The 27,978-nt window shown below is 37.2% G+C and overlaps 1 protein-coding gene across 1 annotated transcript; it reads left to right on the forward strand.

The window, feature by feature from the left end:
- Btla (B and T lymphocyte associated) lies at positions 1 to 27,968 on the forward strand. The gene is given in 9 exon segments (XM_070028868.1): positions 1 to 40; positions 1,381 to 1,505; positions 5,965 to 6,001; positions 6,004 to 6,054; positions 13,664 to 13,987; positions 19,332 to 19,367; positions 20,029 to 20,172; positions 21,382 to 21,428; positions 25,483 to 27,968. Coding segments are annotated over 9 exon segments (1,080 nt in total). The 3' UTR covers positions 25,759 to 27,968.
- Positions 27,969 to 27,978: the final 10 nt, after the last annotated feature.

Genomic DNA, 27,978 nt, shown 5'->3' on the forward strand with positions numbered 1-27,978 from the left:
ATGTCGACCCTTCCCCAGTTTCTCCCTCCCATCCCAGCCTGTAAGTTACACAGGTCACTTTCCACATAGTGTATATAGTGTATAGAATGATGGCACATGTTCATCTTTCCTCCCTTTCTGTGCCCCTCTATCCCCTCTAGAAGAAAACTCAAAGCACAAATACCACCACCAACAACAACATTAACAAAAAAAATTTTAGCTGTGAAGAGTTAAACATAAATTTTAACTCTGGGGGCTGGGAAGGTGGCTCGGTGGTAGAGTGCTCGCCTTGCATGCATGAGGCCCTGGGTTCGATTCCTCAGCACCACATAAGCAGAAAGAAAGCCGGAAGTGGCGCTGTGGCTCAAGTGGTAGAGTACTAGCCTTGAGCTGAAGAGCTGAGGGACAGCACCCAGGCCCAGAGTTCAGGCCCACGACCGGACCCGCCCCCCCACAGTTTTTATTTTAACTCTGAAGAGTTAAAAATGTATTGTGGTTTACTTTTCACACTGTTTGTTCCACTCTTCTATTGTCTTATAAACATTTTCCTGTTTTTGTTTTTTTTTTTTAAACAGTGGTACCGGAATTTGAACTCAAGGCTTCACACTTGTTCACCTTTTTCACTCTGCCGGCACTCTATTGTTTGTACCACACTTCCAAAACAGCCTCTTTTTGGTTTTTGGACATGGAGTCTCACAGACTTTACTGCCCAGCCTGACTTTGAACCATGATCCTCTAGACCTCAACTTCTCAAGTAGATAGAATTACAGGCATGACCCGTCTCCTTTCCTTTATCTTTGTTATGCCTGTCCTATTCTATTTCAATGCTACTGTTTCTCTGAGTAGGGTCCTACCCTGGAATGAAGCCATGAAGTCAGGTTTTTTTAAATACATAATTTTATTATTGTTAAGGTGTTGTAAGAGGGTTTACCATTTCATCAAGTAATGTGTACATTTCTCTTTTGGACAATGTCACCCTTTTTTTTTTTCCTTTCCCCAGTTTTCCCCTCCCATCCCTGCCCACAAGTTGTAATTTCCACATAGTGTATACTGAATACCATGATTGCATTCATTCACTCTTATGCCTTCCCTTTCTATGATCCCTATTGTTCTCCCCTAAGAAGCAAAAAAAAGAAAGAAAAAGAAAAAATAAAGCAAGCAAAGTGCACACAAACACTACTGCCACCCCCATCACCACTACCAACAACATAAATAAAATAACATGTTATTTTACATATTCATGGGAATGATTCCTTTGGGTTCTTCCCCTACTGGTATCTTCTTTGGTCTGACTATGTATGAATGCTTAGAGTCATGTGTAGGTTATCACGTCCAGTTATATTTTGGATCTAGCTTCCACATTTGAGAGTACCTGTGCTGTTTGTCTTTCTGTGGTGTCAGTTTTGAAAGTTCATCCAGACCAGTCTTCTCCAGATTCCTCAGTTCCCACAGCAGATGTTGGTGATTACCCACAGATTAAGTGGCACAGCCACCCAGGACCACCATTTGGTCCTCTGTGTCCTCCAGTAAATTCTCTTGGCAATCCTGTTCTGAGATCTGCTACCCCTTGTAGCCTTCCCTCTGCTCTCTTTCAGCCACAGAGGCTAATAGGGAAGATTGTACTGTTGGTAATTTATCCCCATCTGCTTGTATTTTGTGCTGTGTAAGCCACTTGGTTATCTGTTCACTTATATTTTGCACATGCTATTTATGGTTACCTATTATATAGTTGTCCTCTTTTGATGTGAGAATCTGGTTAAAAACAAAACAATGTCACTGCTGCCTTCCTTGAATAAACAATGAACTCTTATTATGAACATACAGTTACCAAAAATATATTATATTCCCTTTAGTAGATCTTTATTCAAAGGAAAGTTTCATTAATTATCCTGAATGTAATTCTTTTTAAATTTACTTATTGTGAAGGTGATGAACAGAGGGATTATGGTTACATAAATCAGATACAGAGTCCATTTCTTTTTGAACAATGTCGCCCCTTCCTCACTCCATTTTTCCCTCCTGTCCCCACCCTCAAGTTGATAGTTTATTTTCAACAAGTATTTAGTATCACCTATAAAGACAATAAAAGCCATCACTGAATCCATGCCTCCCACTCAAAGTTGGGCCAGTTATATATTACTTTCCTAGTGGCCCTGTAATAAACTACCACAAACATGAAAATGCACATTTGTTACCTTAAAGCTATGGATGTCAGAAGTCCAAAATGGGCTACGGTCAAGGCAGAAGCAGGGCGCATCTGTAGGCTCAACAGGAAGCTACTGTCTTGCTTCTTCAGCTTCTAGTGACTACCTGTATTTCTTTTCTCTTTTTTTTTGGGGGGGGGTCCAGTCCTGGTGCCTGAACTCTGGGCCTGGACGCTGTCCCTCAACTCCTCAGCTCAAGGCTAGCGCTCTACCACTTGAGCCACAGCACCACTTCCGGCTTTTTTTTCTTTTTGCTTATGTGGTGCTGAGGAATCGAACCCAGAGCCTCATGCATGCAAGGCAAGTGCTCTACCACTGAGCCACCTTCCCAGCCCCAAACTACCTGTATTTCTTAAAAGGTATTTCCTTCTTCCATCTTCAAATCCATCAACAGAGCATCTCCAAATTTCTCCTTGTAATTTCCTTCTCCCACTTAAGTAATTTGAACTCAGGAGATAATTTATCCCATGAGCTTGAGCCCATCTAGAAAATTTGTGATAGCCTTCCATCTGAAGATCATCACTGAAGAGCATCACTGAATCATATCTGCAAAGTGTCTTTTCCTGTGTGGACTTTGGGAGATTAGGTTATGATCTTCTTTGCATAGGCAAAGTTGTATACACTGCAAACCTCTGCTCTCTTCAGTTGTTAGTTGAAGACTGACCCCAGGTTGGATCATTTACCTGGCTCCAGTAAGCTAAACAGACGCTGCTGGTGATCCATAGCAAGAAAGTAAACCAATCATTAACTTTGATCTCTTACAGTTTAATTTTTCCATCACCTACTGTACTGAAAATGAGGGTGAGTTAGGCCTCGTTGGTTAGATAAAAATGGTGAACATAACACATGGCAAACAACATGTGACCCATCCTGAAGATGCTTCTTCCCATAATGTCCTGGGTTTTTAAAAAAATTAATGTAAAAATACTGTACAGAGGGGTTACAGTTACATGAGTAAGGTAATGAACACATTTCCTATCAAGTATTGTTACCTCCTCTGTTCCCTCCCCCCGCGCCCCAGCCTCCCTCCCTCCCTCCAAGCTGTAAAGTTTGTTTTCAACATAGTGTCTTATACATCTAACAAAACGCTGAAATAAAGATATAGGTTGTCCTGAGTTTTTGCTCAAGTGCTTTTTCCCATAATGCTTAAAGTTCCCATTCAATCAATGAAAGGAGCCAGAGCCATCAACACACATCTCAAGGGAGGAGTTATGTGAGGAGTCCTTGTACTAAGACTCCTCCGCTCTATGGAGAGTCTTACATTCTGCTTTTGCTTTCAAATAAACTTTCTGTCTGCTGTAAACACTTTTCTTCCCTTTACTTCTTTAATTAGTGAGGATATTAACCTGTACCCCAGATGTCAGAAATGCCTCAAACTATTTTCACTCGAGCCTTCAAGTTCTAGAGGACCTCAATCTAAGAGTGCTTCAGATGGTTTTTGTGATATTTGTTAAATTCTTCAAGATTGGATGGAAGGGAAAGAAATTGTTACATTTCTTGTGTTTATTTTTTGATGATGTTTAAGGAAGCTGTGCATGAAGGAAGCTGGCATGGTGGGTGCCTTTGAAGGGTATGTCTTGACCTTCAACTCTTTCTATCCTTCTATTCTGGTCTGTCATAAAGTGAGCATTAGCCATTTTTTCTTTTTTTTTGGGGGGGGGGAGGGGTCTGGTCGTGGGGCCTGAACTCTGGGCCTGGGCGCTGTCCCTCAGCTCTTCAGCTCAAGGCTAGCGCTCTACCACTTGAGCCACAGCACCACTTCCGGCTTTTTTCGTTTTGCTTATGTGGTGCTGAGGAATCGAATCCAGGGCCTCATGCATGCAAGGCAAGCACTCTACCACTGAGCCACCTTCCCAGCCTCCATTTTTTTTCTGATCATACATTACATCTTTACAATGGAATAGGGTCAAGACAGAAGCTTAACTTTTTTAAAGCATTAAGCAAGCTGAACATGATTGCACAAGCTTATAATCCTAGCCTTCAGAAGGCTGAGGCAGAAAGATTGTGAATTCCAGGTCATCCTGGGATATATAGGAGGCCACCATCTCAAAACAAACAACAACAACAATGACAATAACAATAACTAAACCACACACAAAAAACCCTAAACCAACATAATGAAAGATTGACTTGTTATTAAGCTAACAAACTTCTGAGTCTGGCTTCTTCTTTCAGTTCTTATTTACCAAGAAAAAGAGAAGACTCATATCCTGAGTCAAGGTTTTGTAGAGTGGTCAGTACAAGGGACACCCAGCCAGTTCAATAAAACATCAAAATGTATACCTTGAAGAAATTCATTAGAGGTTTCTTATGGCCTTTCCAAACTGTCTCTAATTAGCACGGACTCTTATATGAAAACAACCTGTAGAATAGTAACCCGCAAAAGTTTGAGGTTTTTTTAAAAAGCGGATGTAATTTTTCTCTGATTTGGAATGGTATTCTGGGCAATCTGGTTTAGGATTTATGGTTTTTGAATTTGTGGTCCATTTTAAAGGGACCATGAGCTTTGTTACAGTTGCTACAGGAAATGTTTCCCCCATTCTAAGTAAAGAAAATGGGAAGAATTGTATGAATGCTACAGAAACACTTCCCAGGATGTTTGCTTGGTCAGTACGAGAAGTTCTAAGTGGCTATGGTCACTCCAGGCTACTGTAGGTGCAGTGGAAATGCATGAAATGTCTAACTGCTGACAGTAAAGGCTGTTATAATTTATAATACTAATTGATAGCATTCTTTAAAGTCAGGAACACTGATTCATTCATCTTTACCTCTTCAACCATAACATATTGTCTCTTTGAATAAATGCATTATGTACTAAAAATCATTGAAGTTTGGCTTGGAATAATGTCAGAGCCACTGAAGGAAAGATTTGCAAAATCAACTAATGTCAATGATAGCCCATGCTAAGTACAAAATTCAGGATCCCACATTTGGAATCTCAAATAGTGACAACTTCAATTAGTTCTTATGATTTCAATATTTGGCTAGCTAAGCATTGAAAGTGGTCTTGGAGAAAACAGTCCCACAGCAACTCTGAGCTCTCAAATTTTGAACATTTCCAATTCTTCCATTTCTTTATTGTTTCTATTCTGCTTCATCTGATAGCAACCACCTGTTGAAAGTGGAAGTTTCCCATAATTTATATTCAACATATTGATATTTAGAAAGAATATGTAACTAAAGTAGGAATGATCTTTTCCATTGATAGGTAGCTGCAGGTTAAAGATGGTGGCCCTTCCCTCTTCCTGTCACTCATTTTCTCCATAACCTCAGATAAATGTTCATTGTTTTTATGATAATGAACAATCTCATGTTACATGTTCCGGAGAAATGTCTAAAATCTTTTATTCAAAAGTTTCATAATGACAAGCTGTGAAAAGAGGGTATGTATACATACCATGGGTACTTTTACCATGATTTCCCTCACCTTGGTTTGATTAAAATCTCAACCTGAAGACTGTAACAACTCGGCTATCTTCCAAGTCTAGTTGTTTGTTTCACTTTGAGAAAAACCTCAAAGTGGGGCATGAACCGTGGCAGAGCGGAAGGAGAAGTTAAGGACTGAGCTGCTCTGCCGAATGGGGTTTGAGGCAAAACCCACAGAAGACTTAATGCCTGTTCATTTCATTGCACAAAGTCATTCTGGCTTTTTCTCCTGTCCCCTTCCTGCAGCTCGCCTCTTTTTATTTATCTCTTACGTTCCATTCTGGTAGAGACCCTGATCCAACTCTGAAGAACTGAAGGGCAGAAGGGATGCTTTTTCTATCTCTGACATATTCAGGGAAAGAAGACTTTGCCTGCCATGTTTGGAACTGGAAATCATTTGGGGTTCTCTTTCTACTTCTGCATCTGAGCATCTGTAGCATCGATGGTAAGGCAATTGTGTAGAATTCTTCCTAGTTTAATGTCCTAGGGGGTCATGGAGGCACTGCTTGTCCTTTGCTTAGACTTAGTAGGGTACAATGTTTTTTGTGAAGTAGGTACTGACAGATGAATCAAGCAGTTAGATGCTATAGGAATAAACCAAATTAAGAAATGGTAGTCACCTGCTTGAATATATAGATGCTAACCATCAGTTGGCCAATGTCCCTAAAATTTTGGTTGTAGTTAGAAAAGAGCATTGAGCAGACATAAATAGAACAAGTAAAAATTTATCCGTACTACTAGGCAAAAGCCTTCTGACTTCCACACTGATGGTGAATAAATAGCATGTTCTTTCTAAAATGACTCCAACAGAATGTTGAAGTGCTCATTTAGGCAAGACAGGTGGTGATGAATTTGGATTATATCTGTCTCCATGGTTATGTTGTCTCTAAATCTTTATGCTTGTTTCCATGGGGTTTGCACCTTGAGAATACTAAATGAGAAATTTAGGAGCAGAGCAACTCACATTGTTCCTAATGAGCTGAAAAGCGAACACGGGAATGTTTGTGTTGTGCATAAATGACATTTGGCCATCCTTTTTGAGACTATATGTAGGCAAAAAAAAAAAAAAAAAATGGCAGTTCCTTTCTCTGAGGACTCTTGTTCCCTTACCTTGACACAGGAGGTATATATTATAAAGGGAAAAGAAGGCCTAGGAGTAATCAGTAGAAGATTTTCGTAGTTAACTGAAGATAAGAGTTTCACAGTCTCTCCTGCTTGGGCTGGCTTTGAAACGCAATCCTAAGATTTCAGCTTCTTTAGTAGTTAAGATTCCAGGAGTGGGCCTGGCTCCCAGCTCAAATATGTTCTTTTATTGCCTTCCATAAGCACATATGTATCAGTTCTTGTGCTAATGTTTTGAATTATAAAATGCAATCACTGCGGTCCTGTAAAATATCATCTTTAAGTCTAGAACTTGTAGATTGGAATTTGACTCTATGATATCAAGATGTCACCCAACCAGATCCAAAGTAAAAATTTCTCCAGTCATCCAATTATTTTGTTGTTGTTGTTGTTCTGTGGTTTGAACTCAGGGCCTAGGTGCTGTTTGTTGTCTGAGCTTCTGTTGCTCAAGTCTGGTGCTCTACTACTTGAGCCACAGCTCCACTGTAGCTTTTTGGGGGTTAATTCAAGAGAAGAGTCTCATAGGCTTTTGTACCCAGACTGGCTTTGAACCACAATTCTCAGATCTCAGTCTCTTGAGTAACTAGGTTTACAGATGTATGCCACTGGCACCCAGCCAAGTATTTTTCTTAAGTGTTTCTTATTAAGTTGACTGGGTATTTAATTTAAATGGGTGACTTGAGGATGTTTTTAAACTTTTGATCAGATGCTCACAGTCAGTTACATAGCTACAATTAGAGTTAGAAATTATTCAACAGAATGTATCCCAGTTTGAAGGCTCTATTATATACTGTTCTGTATGAAATAAGGAAATTGTTTTTTAATGTTATCCTGTAATTGGTATGTAGCATTACTTACACTTTTTCTCCCAATGTGCTGTAGCCTAGTGTTCCCAAAAATACACCTGCTTGTTAGAATTGGTTTGCCACTCACTGTGTGAGATATTGGTTACATTTCTCTGTGTTCTTTCTTCTTAATTGTGATATTCAGTATGGTTGATGGATTTACCTGTAAATGCAATACTCCTCATCTCACCCAGATGATATTGGTCTACCACAAACTGGCCATTGACTTGGGTTGAAACAGACATTCCAGGGTCGATGATGTTTTAAATCTATCATTCCTTGCAATTTAAGTTTTGTAGTACTGTGTCTTTATCAGGCTCATGTCATGACTTCATTTATTTTTCCTATGGATATATGAGAAAGAGCTGTGTTATCAATTAAATGCAAAATACTTACATGGTGTTTTCTCAAACATGTCTGCTATTTATGAAAATGTTTAGAAGCAGATTCTTCAGTTTCAGGATTTCCTGGATTAAGTCATGAACAGATTAATCCTCATGCTGATTACAGCTTTGAATTGACTCCTTGAACTTATCATTGTTTCCTTTGTCCCATCATAAGAATTTCTGCTGGGAGAGACTAAGGGAAGGGTGATATTGTCCCCCCCAAAATGTACTCTTTACCTGACTTATGTAACTATAGTCCCTCTCATCACCTTGGTAATAACAATAAAAATTATTTATTTTTTAAAATATTTTGTTGTAAAGTTGTTTACAGAGGGGTTACACTTACATAAGTAAGGTAATGAGTCCATTTCTTGTCAAACATTGTTACACACGCCTACATTTTTCTCCCTCTATCCCCCCCCCAATTATTTAAGAAGTGTCCTCTATTGTGACCCTGAAGTCAAAAGTTATTGTCTTTTCTACCTGGAATTTTCCTATTTAGTTTCCATTATCTGTGAGTTTTGCCTTTACTTTAGAGTTCATAATGGTAGAAAAAGGTAAAACCAATGGTTTGCTTAATTTCTTGTCTATCACAGTACGTTCTGATAGAAAGTAAAATATTGCCACTGTAACAAAATTACAGATGTTTTATACATTTAGTAACCATTTTAGTTGTCCAGGAAATTATTTACATATCTGTGTTCATCTCTATCAATGTCAGCTCAAAAATAAACTATCTGAACTTACTATTGTCATTAATTTTTTTTCAATAAGTGTAACCATTTGTAGGAATTTTTCAGTGGAGGGATGGTGACTCTGTTGGGAACTTCCTTGTAATAATAGCTATAATCAAGTAATAGAATCTTCAAAAAAAGGAATAATAACTTTCACAAAATATTCCAAATCACAATCCTATAACTTTACTTGCTCAGGAGGAAGGTTCTAGACTAGGTTGCTGTCTGTTACTGGCATTCCTTTCTGATGAACCAGTTTGGGTGACTGTGGAATATCAGTTAGTAAGTATTTGAATTTCTACCACTGAGTGGACACAAATCAGGTCTTGCCACATTGAAGAGCTGAATGTCTCGTTTTTTGTCAGTGGTTAGAAGTTAACCACTACAGGATATTTTAAGATGCTTAACCACCATGCAACCTCTCAAAAGACACAGCTGTGTCTACTCTGTTGCCCTTAATGGACAAGCACAAGTAGCATTGTGAAAAGGCTTTCTTCATGAGCCTCAGGAAACATGATGTCTCTCCCCTTCATACTTTTCTAAGGCTGTCTCCTCTTTTTGCAGAGGTATCATGCAATAGGAAGTGGTAGACCAGAGAGAAAGCAAATGTGTGAATGTAAACATAGCTGTAATGGTATGGGGCATGTCACACAGAAAAGTATGGGGATTCTACTGAGAGTATGTTTGGTGTTAATTATGTCTGTGGGAAGAGGGCCAAGTTTGCCTAGAATGGGTCTGGGAATAAGAAGAGACTCATCTTTCCCTCAAAGGCTTTTCTTAATTGACACAGATAGTAGGGCTATCTCTTACTTTGGGATTTGAAAGCTTTAAGAGATTTTGTTGTATTTAACAATCTAATTGTGAGATGATATGAACAATTTTCTGACTCTCCTTTGCACTAAAAATTGTCACATTTCTGAATTGTGGTGAGCACTTGAATGGCCACAATTTTGGTTTGTGAGCAATAAGGAGGTACATTGCTTTTACTGTGTATTGTTGTGTATTGTCACCATACACAAGTTCAGAACAATGTCAGTGCTAAATTATTGTTCCCCAAATATTTTTGGTCTAAGTTTTAATAGTTATGTCCTCATTATGTTACTGTTTAGTCTAAGTTTTAATAGTTATGTCCTCATTATGTTACTGTTTAGTTCTATTAATATGTATGTAATTTTCAAATGAGCATATTTACAGTCTTTATCCTTTATTAAAAACTATATTCCATGCACAAATTAAAAACTTCCCAGCTATGTATTTGTGCTGGACACCTAGGAAATCAATTCCATGTCCTTTCAAAGAATAAATTCATAATGTTTAGAATCACTTGAGTTTAGTTAAGGTATGGTCCACCCTAGTGTCTTTCGGGCTACCTATTCATGACCTGTGGCTGTCCATTTAGATAAAAAATAATGCCACCATGCTTATGGGTATAAAGCAGCACCATGGATGTGGTTTCACTTCTGTCACTATACATAGCTCTGTTTCATTTTACTTGCATTTAAAGTTTAAAATAGTGAAACAGAGTACAAATTATTAGGCACTGGTGATTCATGACTGTAATCCTAGGTACTTGGGACACAGATCTGAGGACTGCAGTTTGAAGCCAGCTGGGACAGGAATGTCCATGTAATTCTTATCTTCAATTAAGCCCTCCGAATCCTGCATTTGAGCTGTGGCTCAAGTGGTAGAGCCCTATCCTTAAGCAAAAACAGCTCAAAGACAGTATGCCCAATCCTCGAGTTCAAGCCTCAGGACAAGCACAAAATAAAAACAAAGAATATTTAGGAGCTATAAGATATCCATAATTTTTACTATATATCAGTGATGTAGTTAGGACTAACAGCCAGCTGTATGGTAACTGTGCACCTCTCCCAAGCCTGTAGTCACTGAATACTAGAACTGGAAGGCATGATGAATGGTGCTACTGGCATCAAGCAACAGTTTTTTGGTTAAATGGAATGGTAATACATTTCAGTAAAATAGGCATTGCGGACTACAAATGGTTTCAAGTCACTTATGAGAAGTGCCATCATGTTTATCTTTGTGTTGGAGTGAGCAAATTAAGAACCACCTGTTTTGTAGTTCAGTCCTTTATTTTTTGAAGAATTGGAGACTGTTGGGATTGGGTGGCTACATCAAGTTTGTTTACTATGTTAGCATTCAAAACAACCACATTAAAATGAATATGGGTATATTTATAAGGGGTGTGTGAATGCTCCATTTATTTTAAAACTGTCTTGTATGCCACTTCCAGAAAACCATGATCCAGTTGTGGATCAATTCCTTGAATTGGCCATATTTCTGGACCTGAAATTTTGTCTCTCCATTTCCTCAGTTCCATAATACCTTGTCAATGCTCTGATTCTCAAAAGACTATTTACTAAATGGTGTGTAGGTCATGTTTCATAAGTGGTTTCTCCCTACTTACAGCATTATTCTCCAAGTCATTATGCACCTTGATTTCCCATTAGAAAGCAAATTCTACAAAGGCAGGCATCATGTCTTAATTTTGTATTTCCTAACAGCTATCATATAAGTTCTCTGTGAACCCTTTTTTCAAGCTCAGGTAAATTTGAAGAGAAAAACAGTGGTAGATTGTAAGTTTATTCCAGTTCCAGTTTATTATTATTAGGTAATTTTGTTTCACAATGAAATAATCAGATCCTTGAAGATGAAAAGGTCTTTGTCTATAATCATCTTGTTTTCCACAGATCTAGCTCAGGTCATATGCTCATAAACTATATAGTTTCACTTGGCTTTTCTGTCTCTGGCCTGTTGGCTTGTTTGTCATAACTCTTAACCACATCTACATGTTGTATTATTGACACTTCCTATTAGCAAACTATCTTACCCTTCCTCTTCAAAAGTTTTGGAAAACATCATCCTATAACTTACCTTTTAATTTGCTTTCAATTTTACACTGAGTTTTTGAAGCCAACTAAATTTAGGAAGTCCTAACATGAACTAGTTTGAAGTCTTGACACCGTTATAGAGAAGTAAATCATTGGGCATGGTAGATTCCTCCAAACTCAAAGTTCAGTTATTCTAAGCAGAAGTTGGTGAGCTATTAACAAAAATTATAGTGAAAGGTTTAGTAAATATAAGGAAGTAAATAAAAAGAAGATTCATGCAGGCAAGGGTGTAGAAATAAAGTGGAACATTATTCTCGGTAGGGAACATATAAAACCCAAAGACAAATAAACCAGGTACTGGTGGCTTGCACTTGTAATCTTTGCTACTCAGGAGGCTGAGATCTGAGGATCATGGTTCAAAGCCAACCAAAGCAGAAAAGTCCATGATGGTGAGTCATCAGTTAACCACTCAAAAAAAGTCAGAAGTGGAGCTGTAGCTCAAGTGGTTGAGTACTAGCTTTGAACAAAATAGCTCAAGGATAGTGCCCTGATGGGTCTGGGAATGTGGCTTAGTGGTAGAGTGCTTGCTTAGCATGCATGAAGCCATGGGTTCGAGTCCTCAGTACCACATATACAAGAAGTGCTTGCTTAGCATGCATGAAGCCATGGGTTCGAGTCCTCAGTACCACATATACAAGAAAAGCCGAAGTGCTGTAGCGCAAGTGGTAGAGTGCTAGCCTTAAGCATAAAAGCTCAGGGACAGTGCCCAGGCCCTGAGTTCAGGCCTTAGGACTGGCATAACCATCTACTTAGAGAAGGTGTGTGTGTGTGTGTGTGTGTGTGTGTGTGTGTGTGTGTGTGTGTGTGTGTGTGTGTGTGTGTGTGTGTGTGTGTGTGTGTGTGTGTGTGTGTGTGTGTGTGTGTGTGTGTGTGTGTGTGTGAGACAGTGCCCAGGCCCCGAGTTCAGGCCTTAGGACTGGCATAACCATCTACTTAGAGAAGGGGTGTGTGTGTGTGTGTGTGTGTGTGTGTGTGTGTGTGTGTGTGTGTCCCGTGTGTAGGCAGGCTGTCTTTCACTGAGCCACATCTGGCTCCAACAGGTTTCTCTTTTCATTGTTCTTGGCTCTTAAGTTTAGTGAGATGTTCCAGTTACAAGGCAGCTTTCCTGATAAGTTTAATATTTTCATGACATTATAATTTGTTCAATAATAGAAAATTAAAGTTTTTTCTGTGCTATTTTTTGTATGCCTGGCAATTACTAACTGTTTATAGATTGTAAGATTTAGTTTCAGGAAAAATTTCCCATCTCCAAAGTAAAGAGAGGCACACTTTCAGTTTTCTCTGGCCAATATACAGAAATTCCAAAAGAGATGGAGCAGTTGTCCTTGACTAACTAGCTCAAGTTGTGTGTCTCCAACACAGAATACTCACAGACAAGACTGCAATGCAGTATTAACAATACTGAAAAACAGAAAAGACAATTCCTGAAGCCAAGTGTTTCAGGGAAATGATTGCGTACAAAAATTTCTCTCTTTGGAAGTGGTGATGTGGCTCAAGTGGTAGAGCGCTTGTCTAGAGCTGAAGAGCTGAGGGACAGCGCCCAGGCCCAGAGTTCAAGCCCCATGACTGACAAAAAAACCTTTTTTTCTCTCTTTTACTTAATGTAATATCAGAGCTGGTAATAGAAAATCTGAAATACCACAGATTAATGAATTATAGAGAATTATAGACTTCAGTATGACTTTAAAATCCTGATCTTAATTCTAATAATTAGCACATTTCCGTAGACAAATTTTTACTAGCTCAGTTTCCTCATCTGTAAATCAGAGCTAGAATCTGTCTGCCCATCTGTCTGTCTATCTGTTTATCTATATAATAAGTATATGCCTAGTTTCTGTTGGAAGGATTAAATTTGTTTGATTTTTTAATGAAATATTATATGTGTGTTAGGTATCAGACACTGAACTAGTGAAGGTTTTGATTTTTGTGGGGGTGGGCTAGTGAGGGTTAATTGCTAGTAAATGATTCTTGAGGAATTTTTGTCAGGAGCTGTTGCATTAGTATATAGTATTTGCAAAAGAGCAGATTTGATTTTTATTTTGTCTCATTTTTCAGGAGAAGAGTCATGTAAAATTCAACTTTATGTTAGGAGACATTTAATACATGATGTCATAGCAGGACATCAGTTTAGAATGGAATGCCCTGTGAAGTACTGTGTTAGCAGACCTAATGTGAGTTGGTGCAAGTTCAGTGGCAGTGACTGTTTACCCTTTGGGAGTAAAGTTTCGTCGCACACAAGTTGGGAAGAAAAGAAGAATATTTCCATTTTCAGCCTTCATTTTCACTCAGTGCTTCCTACAGACAATGGGTCATACCGTTGTTATGTGAATTTTTCTTCTCAGTTGATTACAAGCCACTCAATAGTCATAAATGTAACAGGTGAGTTCTCAACTCCCAGAGTGTCTATTGTTTTCCAGGAAAGAGAAGATCCAGGTTCTCAAATGATTGAGTCAGAGACTGAATTCCTATATTGATCAAAAACCTGACACATCTCACAAAATGAGACCTCTAAGTCCATATGGCTCTCTGTTTGAGTTTGTAAAGGAAGGTGGCGAATAATATATATATATATATATATATATATATATATATATATATACACATGTGTATATATGTATATACACATGTGTATATATGTATATATATGAATGGAGAAAAATGTAGTAATAGTTATTGTTCTTTGGGAATTATAAAACTGGTGTGGTAACGCCTAAAGTACACTGAAATAACTAAAAACTGTGAACTAAATATGAATGCTTTTAGCTTTTTATTCTTTGTCCTTGTTTTTTCTTTAATTTAAAAAATATTTTTCTGTCTTTAACTTCTGTTAATTTCTTTTATAAAAAATTCTGTTTGTAATGCTCGGATAAGTGCATATTCATTAGTAGCTTACAGTGTGCCCATCCAGAAAGCAACATACTGATAGCCTGACCGATGAGTTTGGGGGAAGAGTTAGGGCTTTGGCTGATTCCCCAGATCCTCCCCGGAGGCCTCCAATTACATGTAACAGTTTAGAAAGTACAGGTGAAGGTTAAACTGGTGAAAGCCAACTCAGCAAAGCATGGGAAAAAGTAAAAATGGGGGAGCAAATAGGATTAAAAATTTCATTCAGCAGTATGTTCACTAGTGAAAGACAATGCTAGCACCATGCCTTGTGTCTCCTGACTCTCCTCCTGTCACCATGGTGTCCCTCTTCAACTCTCCATTAAAATTGATCTGGTTTGTTGAGACTGTTTTCCTGCTCTTTCTTTATTCTATGAACCCCATGGCTCAGTTTCCTAACAGTATTAAGTGTATTTGAGGCTGCAAGTTTGGGGGAGACATGCATCCACTTGCAGTCACCAGCTTCCTAATAAACACCCCAATTTGACCTCTCAAAAAAAAAAAGGCTGAATGTTTTTCTCCTAAGAACAGGATCATGATAAGGATGCCTGCACTTGACATTTCCATTCAACTTGAAGTCTGAGCCAGAGCAGTAAGAGTGAGAAATAAAAAGCATCTAAAATAAACTATATACTGCAAACTATCTCTATCACAAGTGGCATGGCCTTGTGTTTAGAAAATTCATTAAAAAAACTACTTGATACTTGTATTCATCAAAGTTGTAGGATTCAAGAATTAATGTATAAAATTAGTGGTACTTCTGTACACAAGTAATCAATACTCTGAGAAGGAAATTAAGAGAATTTATTAAGAGAATTTCTAATACCTATATCACAAACCATGCAATACATAGAGAGTGGGGGCATGGCCCAAGTGGTAGGGTACTTACTTAACATTTGTGATTTCCTAGGTTCAATTCCCAGGACTGGAAAATAAAACAGGATAAAATACATAGAAATAAATTTAAGCAACAAAGTACAAAACTTTTGCATAGAAAAAAAAAGCATGAGAGCAAAAAAAGAGATTCAAGAAGATATAAATGAATATAGACATTCCATGATCACAGACTGGAAAACTTAATATTCTGAAGATGATACTATAGATGATCTACAGATTCAGTGTCATTTCTACCAAAGTCCCGATAGCTTTTTGTCCCTAAAAATGGGAAGGTTTATCATAAAATTCATATCAAATTGACAAATCCAGAATCGCCAAAGAAATCTTTAAAAAGTGAGAACAACACTTTCTTATTTCAAAGCTTAGTATAAAACTACTAATAACCATGTGGAACTGACATATGGATGAACACAGACATTGGTGCAATTGAATTGATAGGATAGAATAAAATGTATATGGTCAATTAATTTTTGAGGAGCATGTCAAGACCATTTAATGTAGAAAAGAAGAATCTTAGTAAGAAGTAGCAAGTGGGAATAAATCTCAATGTTATAGCTCTTACCTAATTTATTCTAGGTCCTAGATTTGGTTTCCAGCACTTGAAAAGCCGCACCAAAAAAAGGCTCAAATCCTTCAAACAAATTGTATTGGGAAAATTATATAGTCACATACAAAAGAATTTGAACCTTACTTTAGAATATATGTAAACAAATCAGAATGCATTAAGGATTTTAGAATAAGAAATAAAACCATAAACCTACATTTATATGAAACTACAAATCTATGTTCAAAAGAACATAGAAAACAAATCTACATTCAAGTCTTCCCAAACTTACATTTGCTAATAACTTTCTAGATAGGATTATGAAAGCATGAAACAACTGAACGAAATAAGATTTCATAAAAATTTACAACTTTTCTTTATAAAAGGGCATTATGAGGAGATGCCTTCAGCCAACCTACAAGCATGAGAACATATTTGCAAGGCATACATACATTTGATCAGGAAGTACTGCCCAGAATATATAAAGGGCTCCACTTTTTATCCCCAGGTACCTCTCTGGATTGTTTGTAGGTTCCACCCAGAATCTGTCAGTTACTGTCTACAGCCTTCTGTTTCCCAGGTCTCTTCCACTCATTGGTCATCCATTTGTCTACTCCTTCAATACCCAAGTTTGAAAGGAAGCTTTCCAAGATTACCCTAGGGAAAGTGATTTTTCTTGTCTGTCTATTTTAATGCCATAAGATCTGTGCCTTATCACGTTTCCTTCTACTGTTGTAAAATGTGGAAATATGTGCCCTTTTTTTAAGTCTTAAGAAAAGATTACAATGCCTCAGAAAACAGCAATCATATTTATTGGAGTTGTCTCTGGTTTTATTTTCAAAAGTTAGATACATTATTTAACAATTAGGTTTGATTTTAATGGGTGTGGGTTTTCCTTTAGTGAAACAGTGAAAACAAAGATAACAGGGAAAGGGAAAAGAAGGATTTCCTTCTAATCCTGGGAGTGCTCAGTTAACTAACTATGAAGCGAGGAAAGAAATGCATAAACATGTTTAAAGGCCATGATTTTATATGTAAATTTTGGAGATAAGATTTTTTAAAATTCTCTTGCCTCCCCAGAACCATTGGCTCATTCCTATAATCCCAGCTATTCAGGAGACTGAAATTTAAGGATCACACATTCAGAGCCAGCTTTGGAGGACAAATCCTTGAGACTGAATCTCCAATAAAGGAGCAGAAGGCTGAAGTAGAACTCTGGCTCAATGGTAGAGTGATAGATGTGAGAGAATAAGCCAAGTGAGCATGAGCCCCATAGTTCAAACACCAGTGCTGGTACACACACATATACATATACACCTATATATACACACATACATATACACACACCCACATACACATACACATACATATACACACATATACATGCACACACATATACACACATATACATATACACACAAATACACATACATATACACACATATACACATACATATAAACACATATGCACACACATACACACACATACACATGCACATACATATACATATACATATGCACACATATGTATACTCACACATAAACATTTACACATACATATACACACATATACATGCACACACATATACCCACATATACATATACACACAAATACACATACATATACACACACATATACATATACATACATACACACACACATATACATATATACACATATACACATACATATACAGACACATATACACACATATACATATACACATACACATATACATATACAGACACACATATACACACATATACATATACACACATATACACATACATATACACACACATATACATATACACACATATACACATACATACACATATATACATATACACACATATACACATACATATATACACATACATATACACACATATACATATACACACATATACATATACACATACACACATACATATACTCACACATAAGCATACACATACATATACACACGTATACATACACACACATATACACACATATACATATACACATACATATACACACATACATATACACATACACACATATACATATACATATACACACATATACACACATATACACACATATACACACATATACACACATATACATATAGACATACATATACACACATATACACATATATATACACATATATACATATACACACATATACATATACACATACACATACATATACACACATATTCATATACACACATATACCTATACACACATATATACATATACACATATATATGCACACACATATACACACATATACACACACACATATATATACACACATATACATATACACTCATATACACACATATACATTTACACACACATATACACACATATATACATATACACATACATATACACATATACACACATATACACACATATACACACATATACACACATATACATATACACATACATATACACACCTATACATTTACACACACATATGCACCCACATATACATACATATACACACATATACATATACACACATACATACACACATATACACATACACATACACACACATATATACATATACACATACATATACATACATATACATATGCACATACATATACACACATATACATATGCACATACATATACACATACACACATGTATACACATATACATATACACATACATATACACACATTACATATGCACATACATATACACACATATACATATGCACATACATATACACACACATACATATATATATATATGAATGGGTTGGTATAAGTGTGTGACAGAGTAGTTAGTCCCATAGTAGGGATTTTGGATGCCCTTGTGAAAGCAATAATTTCCCAAAATGTATAAAAGCACTTTGGAAATCAAAAATCCTAGGGGACAAGAGGACAGAAATGGAACATTCATTGGCCTGCAACTCTGTTCTCCTCACCTGTCCTTGGGTCTATCTCTGATTAGGGGTTTGGAGAGCACCTTATCTGAACTGGAAAGTGGTTGTGGAGTGAGCAGACAGACATAATCTCCATCTATTTCACAAGAAACACCCAGGATGTCACCAAAAGTACACCTTCCCTGCGGCAGGCCATTCAAGTGGTCTTGTGTCCTTCCTTATAGCTGGGAAAGAGGAAAGAAAAGCAGATAGATAAAGATTATGCTGTCTGCACAGAGTGTTTCTTTGGGCCTGACAATAAACATTTCATAGTCTCAAAGTGATGCTCCATTAGCAAAATGACTTTGGGACTGGGTTATTGGATTCCCTGTTAGTGAGCAGACCCCCAAGTCCTCTCTGAGATTAGCTTTAATGTTAAACATACCTAAGTGGACACCTCACTATTTTCTCAACTAATTTCAATTCTTCTTCTTCTTTTTTTTTTTTGGTTTTCAATTGCAGAGCAGTCTCAAAATAATTCAGAACGACCTCTAATTAGTAAGTAAATAAATAAATCAAAAAAATTGGTGGTTAGAAGACACAATAGAAGTTGTATCGCCATAATTGGATGTATTTATACACTCTTAATTGTGTGTATTTATTTGTATTATATTTATTATCTGTTGTTTGGTATGTAGCTCCTCTCCCTCTCAAGACAGCTATGTTTGCTGCTTCTGGTAATGATTTGGCTCTTCGCCCAACCCAAACAGCAGCTGCAGCATGAACAGTATGACAGTGCTTACAATTCCGAATTACCAAACTGTGTATAATATGGCCAGCTTAAATGGCCTCCTGACCTCCAAATGCTAAGCATCTAAGTGGGATGAGGACTCACACACATAATGGAGTACTATACTTCAGTCCTCTCCAGGCTGTGTTAACAGTAACTCAGAATAAATAATAATTCTTCCATCATAACCCAGAATACACTTGTATGTTTGCGTGTGTATGAAAGCTCCACATGTGCATTCTTACTAAGGTGGATAATTCATTGTGGTGAGGGAGGGTGCTCTGTGTAGTATAGTTTAGTAGAATTCCTGGGCTCTCCTCACAACCAGCCTCTCTGGCCAGCCTTCCTCTCATTTCATGACTTCAAAACCCACTCTGGATATTGCCACCTGTTTCCCCTAACTACTTTTAGCATTGACTAACATTGCAGATGTAACCAATACTTCCGGACCCCCCTCCATAGAAGAGATGGCACACAGGAGATGGCTGCTTCACAGTTTGCTTCCTGTGGGGGCACTGCCACTACTCATCATTGCCTGTCTCTGCCTGATCTGTGGCCTGAAAAGGAACCAAGGTGGGTTCCAGTTTCTCTTGCCTCTCTCTGTCACACATTTTGAGTTCCTTAGATGGGGACAGAAAAAGAACCATTGGTTCTTACTGTCTTCTTTTCTGATCTCTGTGACAAGCCATGGATAATGATCTCCTGGCCTGTGACTCATTTCCACCAAGAAGCCAAATGGATTGATTTGGACTGCCACCTGCTACAGTGAGGCATGCCTTGCCACAAGACATGCTCCACTCAGTTACTCAGTTGTGGTATTTTCTCATTTTATTTGCATCCCAGGGTTGAAAGGGTGGCTGAAATAAATCTCTTGGGTCCACATGTTTGACTTGAGTTAATCTCCCCACCTCCCCCCACCTACATTTCACAACTAAATGACATCATCCCTATCCAAATAAAGAACCAATGTCCTTTGAGAGGATGCATGCTTATGTGTGTATGTATATACTTTCTATTGCCATCATAAATGTTTAAAGTGAGTATTGAACAATGTCAAATTGAAAAAAATGTGGGTTGGGCTATGCTTGGCAAGGTGTGATGTATTGAAAACAATTCCTATCTCCTTTTGAAAATATTCCTCCAGTCTCACCACCAAACACTTAAACACAGAAAGCAAAGAATGCACAGAGTATTCTGATCTGGCTTTGATCTGGCCCACGTCAGCTTTTCCTTTCATGTTTTCTTATCCTTTCTTTCCCCAACACCAGACAAGATATGGCTTATCAATGATCCAGACAAAGCAACCCTTAAATAGTTGTCACAGGAGAAAGCTTTGTCTGGGCAGAGGTGCTTCTGGTGTTTTGGAGTGAGGACTTCTGGAATGCAGAACTTTCATCATCTACAAACTGGACTCTGAATTTATAACTCTGCACCTCTTTCCACAATTTCTCAGTTGAGTTCAATACTTAAAGAACATCTCTCAGAACTTCAGAAAAAAGATGTTGGGATGTGTATCTTAATTGATCCCATTCCAGTGTGACTAGGCACCTGGCTATGGATGTGACAAAAGTATGTCTGCCATTGAGTTGGAATAGCCCAGAGCAGAGACTTCCATCCTTCTCAACTCAATGACCTTCCCCTTCCTCTGGGTGTGGCATGGAAGCCAAGGCAAACAGACAAGAACCAAACCGAGCATGCCCACTGTTATACGGCAGGATAGGTACAGGTGGTTCAGCCCTGTCTCCTTCTCTCCTAATTACTTTCTTTTTGTTTGTCTTCCAGGGAAACAAAAGAAGACTTCAGATTCAACAGGCAGGGAAATTAACCTGGTATGTTCGATGTATCTGTTAAGACAAATACAATTATATACATACATATATACATGGATATATGTATAAACACATACATATTGCATTAAATATATTTACTACGCTTATATGACACAATGAGCAGATATTGTTTACACTCCCCCCCCTCTCTCTCTTTCTCTCTCTCTCTCTCTCTCTCTCCACATAGCAAAGCTCTTTTAAGTGTCAAAACAAAGCGTTCTTTGTGAAACAGATTGGAAACGGTATTAAATCCTCTTGGTTCAGCACTTGCCTGTTATGTGGCTTCTGATTATTCATTTATTTTTACAAAATTACTTTAAAGGGTTTTCTTTTTTTAAGCAGGATAGTAGGGTGTCAATGAACAATGAACCTAAAAACATCTTCACTTGTGGGTTATTTATCACAATAAGTCATAACGCGATCATAATAACTAGGTTTCATCATGAAACATCCCAGTAGATAGAGGCCTGCCCCAGGCTTAGTTGCTATGCAGAATTTCCTGGGGATGAATGTGGGCTCATTAAGGAAGAGACTAGCCAAGGAGAAAAAAGGGCACTTTGTAGAGAATTTTTTCTACAATATTTTGGGAATGCATTTAAACTTCCTTTAGATTCAGAGTTGTAGTGATATTAGAATGCAAGATGAAGGCAATATATCTGAAAAATGGGAACTTTAAAAATTAAATGTAAATAGTCATAAATGAGATGCTTCAAAGGAACTTGATTTGTATGTGCAATGTGTTTCAGAAAGAAGTAGAAATGAACAATACATCTATTGAAAATTACAAAAATGCCAGAGAAAGTTCTAGCCAATTATTCTCTCTACATATTAAATGGCAACCAGCATTGCATACCAAATTTCAAACCAAGCAAAGGATGTCTACATTGATAAGATTGTATTAATATTTACTAAACATATTTTCAGTGATAATGATTTGTTTTTTCAAAAAGGAACTTTTTCTTAAGTATAATTTTTCCCTATTCCATAGAACCACAGAACTAGATTCTGTCACCATCAGATTTGAGAACTGGGAAAGTATAAAAAATTACAATGTAATTTACTAAGCAAATAAACCATAGGTTGGTTTAAACTGTAGTCATATTCATTCCTATGTAAGTTAGACAAATTATTTGAGGTTTAATTTAAAAGGGGTTTTAGCCAGGTGCCCATGGCTCATGATTGTAACCCTAGCTATTCAGACCGGAGACTATGGAGACCTGAAGCCTTTGAGACCCGAGGACCATTGTTCAAAGCTAGCCCAAGCAGAAAAGTCTGAAACTCTTATATTCAGTTAAACAGCAAAAAGCCCGAAGTAGAAGTATGGCTCAAATAACAGAGTCCCATCCTTGCGTAAAACAAAACAAAACAAAACGAAACACTGAGGAAGAGCCAGAGGCCCTGATTTCAAGCCCCAGAGCTGATTTGGGCACACATTCATGCACATACTTGAACATGTGTGCATGCATACACACATGTATGGTTTTTTTTTACTGTGTATATGATTATTGGGGAAGTTTCCTTTTAGTTGTCCTTGTCATTTACAGGCATTTGACGTTTTTCCCCATTTATGTTAACATTTCAGAAAATAATAAAAAAGATGCCACATTAGGTCCCTGCAAGGTTTTTTGTTTTGGTAATATTGAAAAGTGGAAGTTTAATTCAGTGTTAAACTGGCAATATGTCTATTGAGAGGCATACTCTCAGAAACACTTTGGGTTTTATTTGTTTTTTTTGGTTGTTTTGTGTGTGTGTGTGTGTGTGTGTGTGTGTGTGTGTGTGTGTGTGTGTTTGTGCGTGTGTGTGCGTGTGTGTGTGTGAGTGTGGGTGTGTTTTATGTGCTTCCATTACTGTCTGGATTTTCCATTGCAAGGACCACAATACTCCTATATATTCCATCCAAATGGTTGAGATAACAGGTATTTACCATCACACCCAACTTGTTTTTTGGGGGTCCTGGTAACATTTTGCCTCTACTGAGGCAAAGATCTCAAACTGAGATCTTACTGATTTCTGCCTCCTTAGTAGTTAGAATTGTAGGTATGAACTACCACTCCCAGCTAAATTTTTCTGAAGAAGAAACTTGTGTGGGAAACAGTGAGACAATCCAAAGTAGAGAAAGGAACTAGGTTTAAAAAAAAAAAGAAAATGAAAACATGGTATGAACTGTGAAGCAAAAATCAGGAACAAATTTGAAATTTTTAAAAACCAAACACAAAAAACCTGAAGCAAAACTCATTCTTGTTTGGTGCAAACCAAAACACACACGTTCAGTTTAAAAACCTAGTAAGTGCACCCTGAGATGAGACAGGATTGAGGCTTTTATAACAGTAGGGGAAAGGGGAGAACACAGCTCAGGATCCTTTAGAGAAAAGGCCTTGGATAAGCCTAGTGGTGGGAAACTGACCCAAACCAGGGAAGTTGCTAATTTTGCGAAGACACTGTTGTATCAGTGCCAAGAGCAGACTGGTCAATCCTCCCATCTTTGCAGTCCACAGGGTATTGATAAAGTGCCAGAAAAGTTGGATTTTCAATTCTTGATGCATTGTGAAGCAGCCTACACCTGTGAGCAAACCTCTAAGGCTTTCAAAAGCATTCATGTTTTCTTTTTGACCCTTCAGTGACCACTTAATTTTCCTTATTAGTACCCATAAAAGCTAAAGTTCAAATCTTATTCCAAAATGGCAGTTGGAAAAATATAAACGTGCTTGTGTACTAAAAAAAAAACACTGAATCGTACATTTATTTATGAAAAGTGAATTATATATATTATATATGTATATATGTGTATGTTTAAAGTGCTTTATACACTGTAAAGTGCCATAGGAATACAATATAGGATTGCTTCTGTCATCTTCTGTCTAGTGTATCTGTCTACCACCATATGTTACCCACCACTTTCTAAAAAGTTCCAGGAGAGCTTCAGGTGTGGAGTGTTCTGTCTATTCTTAGAAAATTTTACATGAAAATGAAACATTTTTGGGAAGAGAACTAGGTAACCCATAGACTGATTAGTACAGATTGAATTCAAGAGAGGGACTGTGTTATGGAGGATTTACATCTTGAGGATTTATGGATATATATTAGGTTATGTGACAGACTCTTCTGTGTAAAGGCGAGAGCCATATTAGCAGCTGAGAACTAAATACCTCAGTTCTCACTACCTCAGGATAGGGAGACAAGCTTGCAGTGAAGATACAAAGGACAAGGGAGGAGTCTGTAGGTTGTCAAACATTATGTAAAAACTAGTAAGTTAAAGGAGTAAGGTCAAGTCTTAAGGATCTAAATTGACTGGCAAAATTGAGATTACGTTTTTAAGAAGAACAACTAGTATCTTCATTTTTTAGTTTTTATTTATTTTATTATTATTAAGTAGTGATACAAAGAAGTTTCAATTCAATGTATCAGTTTGTAAGTACAACACATCTTGATCATAGTGTCTTCATTTTTACCTAGCCGATTCTTCTTCCTACAGCCAGGAATGACTAACAAGCAACTGAAAAGAATGAGAAAATATCAAGACTCCTCTATTTTTAGTGTCAACAAGTATATTTCTTTGTAAGAAACGTGATATTTGACACTATCTGAAAGTAAGGATTTTCTTGGGATAGAAATAACAACCAGAATAAGATTTCAGAAATTTAGCTAAACTTTGCCCCTCCAAAACTGGCACCAGTTTTCTAATTCCAGATCTGACATCACCATTTGCCTGGGATAACTCATAGTATTTTTAAAAATTCTTTCTTCCTCACTTTTTTCCCCTACTTTATGCTTAATCACTTTAGTCTATACAATATTACTATTGCCCAGTGGGTTATAAGCTGTTTGATGATTTTATTGCTTATTCAATAATTTGCTTTTATCTTGAAAAGGGATTAGAAAGCCTTCTCTGGCACAAAATAATTCTTTTGTTGGAACGGAGTGGGTCTCCAAACTTGCTAACTATGTGGATAGCTGGAGCATCTGTGAGGGATAGTAGATAGTCTTTTCATTCATAATTTACTAATCAATATGTATTATCATGTCCTTGTTTATCCTTTTAAAAAAAATTTTACAGGCTGATGTTCCCCAGCCCCTTAGCATCGAGCAAACTGAAATGAGCACCAGGCAAAATTCCAAAACACTGCCATCAGAAAGTGCAATTTATAATAATGATCCCTTGTTCAGGCTATCAGAAGAGCTTGAAGCTAATACTAACCGAGGACTGGAGGAAAACAAACACTGCATTGTTTATGCTTCCCTGAACCATTCCATCATTGGAAGGAACACAAGACAGACACGAGATGTGCAAGAAGCACCAACAGAATATGCATCCATATGTGTGAGGAATTAACTCTGGTCCTGACACCCATCAGTGATCGCTGACTGCCCAGCAAATCGTCGTCATTGTCTGACCTCAGCAAGATGTCAACAGTCCTTAATGTGTGGACTTCAGTGGTTCATGGTGGTGGCTTGGGGCTTCTGTGTTCATATGGAGTAAAATCTCTCCTGAAAATTTCATTGGGAGACATTTAACAACAAATCTTCTCTCTGGAACTGTTTCATAGCATGACTAGAAGAGGAACATTAACATTTAAACTTAATCAAATTTTTACTGAACATGAACACTTATTATTCCCTTTGGTTTTTATCTCAGACTTATAGCAAAGAGTGGTTTGTGCTATCTAGAACAACTCACTACAAAAAAGTCTCAATTTGACTAATTGTAATACAGAAATGATTGTTATTTTACAATACAAGCAGTTGTTTGTTTCTTATATACTTGAGCTGTGGCTCAAGTGGGAGAGCGCTCGCCTTTGAGCTGAAGAGCACAGGGACAGCGCCCAAGCCCCACGACTGACAAAAAAGAAAAGAAAATAAAAGAAAGAACTTTAGACTAGATATAGGGAAAAAGTGGAAAGAGTAGCTGGTGGAATATAGAATCTACTAATTAGATATGAGAAAAAGTTTTCTCCATACCTGGAAAATGTGATCATTTTTTCCCTTGTTAGATTGAGGAGTAAATTAGATCTTAATGGAGAAATCAGTGTACAATCTATTTATGAGCAGAGTAAGTGAATATGACATAATGCTGCTGGATTGATACACGTACAGGATCTGAATAAATATAAAACCACTGAAACTAGGCAAGTGCAGGCTGAACTTATCAGCTGCCTATGGTTTTACCTGATAGCAAATGAAAAGAGCAAGTAAGGACATGGAGGAGAGGCCAGGAGTTATTGACAGTCAATAGGGGGCAACATACGTTCATTAGCTTCTGTACAGTGCTGCTGTTCTTATGAAGGAATTCCAAGAAACCATAAGGTTTGCAGTTTATATTCATTCATTTTAAAATGCTGATGTTGCAGCTACTTTAGAGGAGGAAAGTTAAGATTTTCATATTTTCTGAATTTAGAGAGTACTTGAGTCTAATTATTTCAGAAATATCCTATAACTTTATTCAGCAGCTGGAAGCTAACTTCTCAGAAGCTGCTACTAAACAAATAATGCAATAATTCCTCATACAAAGCAAAAGTTAGAACCTGCTTGAACACACATAAGAGCTGCTGAACAAATGAATGTGGTCCATGTATGTGCATGAATGCATGTAGGTATGTATGCACACGTGTATGTTAGTGGATAGCAATAAGAAGGAATTTACAGAAATTGGGACAAGAATGAATTTATCGAATTGATATTCTTTTTTCAGTTTGCTTATGAAATGCAAAATACTACAGTAGATGAGACAAAGAAAATTGGTGCCAGGCACCAGTGACTCATGCCTATATTTCTAGCTACTCAGGAGGCTGAAAATTGAGGATCCTGGTTCATAGACAGTGAAGGCAGATAAAACCAAGAGGATTTTATCTCCATTTTTTTGCTGGTTAGCAAAAAGCAGGAAGTAGAGTTGTATTTCAAGTAGTAGAGCATCATCCCTTAGCAAGAAAGCTGAGTGAGAATGCAAGACTCTGAATTCAAGCCCCAGTATCATCAGTAAAATGTAAAAAAATGTGTGAAATGAAAACGGGAATGTGAACAGAGAACGCAGCCACAAAAATACGAAAATAGAGTTTTGTTATGCAGATTTTCCTCCATAATACTCAGATTACCTTTAGTTCCTAGGATTTAGGGCTGCAGATAATATTTCTGAGTCACTGTTAGGAATCCAGTTCAATATCATAACACCTAGAATTTTAACCAACCAATTCAATTCTAAATTAGTTCTTTCAGTCAGGCTGCTTTTGTGGACAATTTATGCAAAAAGGACGCTAGAATAGCTGCTTGTTTTCTTCTTAAAAATAGAAACAGGAAATATGGGAGGATATGGACAGCTCTTATCAGATTAAACATACAAAGCTCAACAATTCTTTCAAAATGGTCTCCAGTTTTAAAACACACGTAATTTCTATCTACTGTGATTAAAATAATCTTAATGTATCTCACAATAAAGAATAATGTTATGATTTCACCTAGAAATAATTTATGCTATTTGTACAATGCTTGTCAAAATTCACAACTCATTTATACTTTTAGTCCCTATTAATAAAGTGTATCAGAGATGTATGCATATTTC

The sequence above is a fragment of the Dipodomys merriami genome, unplaced genomic scaffold (genome assembly GCF_024711535.1).
Source record: "Dipodomys merriami isolate MVZ:Mamm:240054 unplaced genomic scaffold, mDipMer1.0.p SCAF_2, whole genome shotgun sequence".
NCBI lineage: Eukaryota > Metazoa > Chordata > Mammalia > Rodentia > Heteromyidae > Dipodomys > Dipodomys merriami.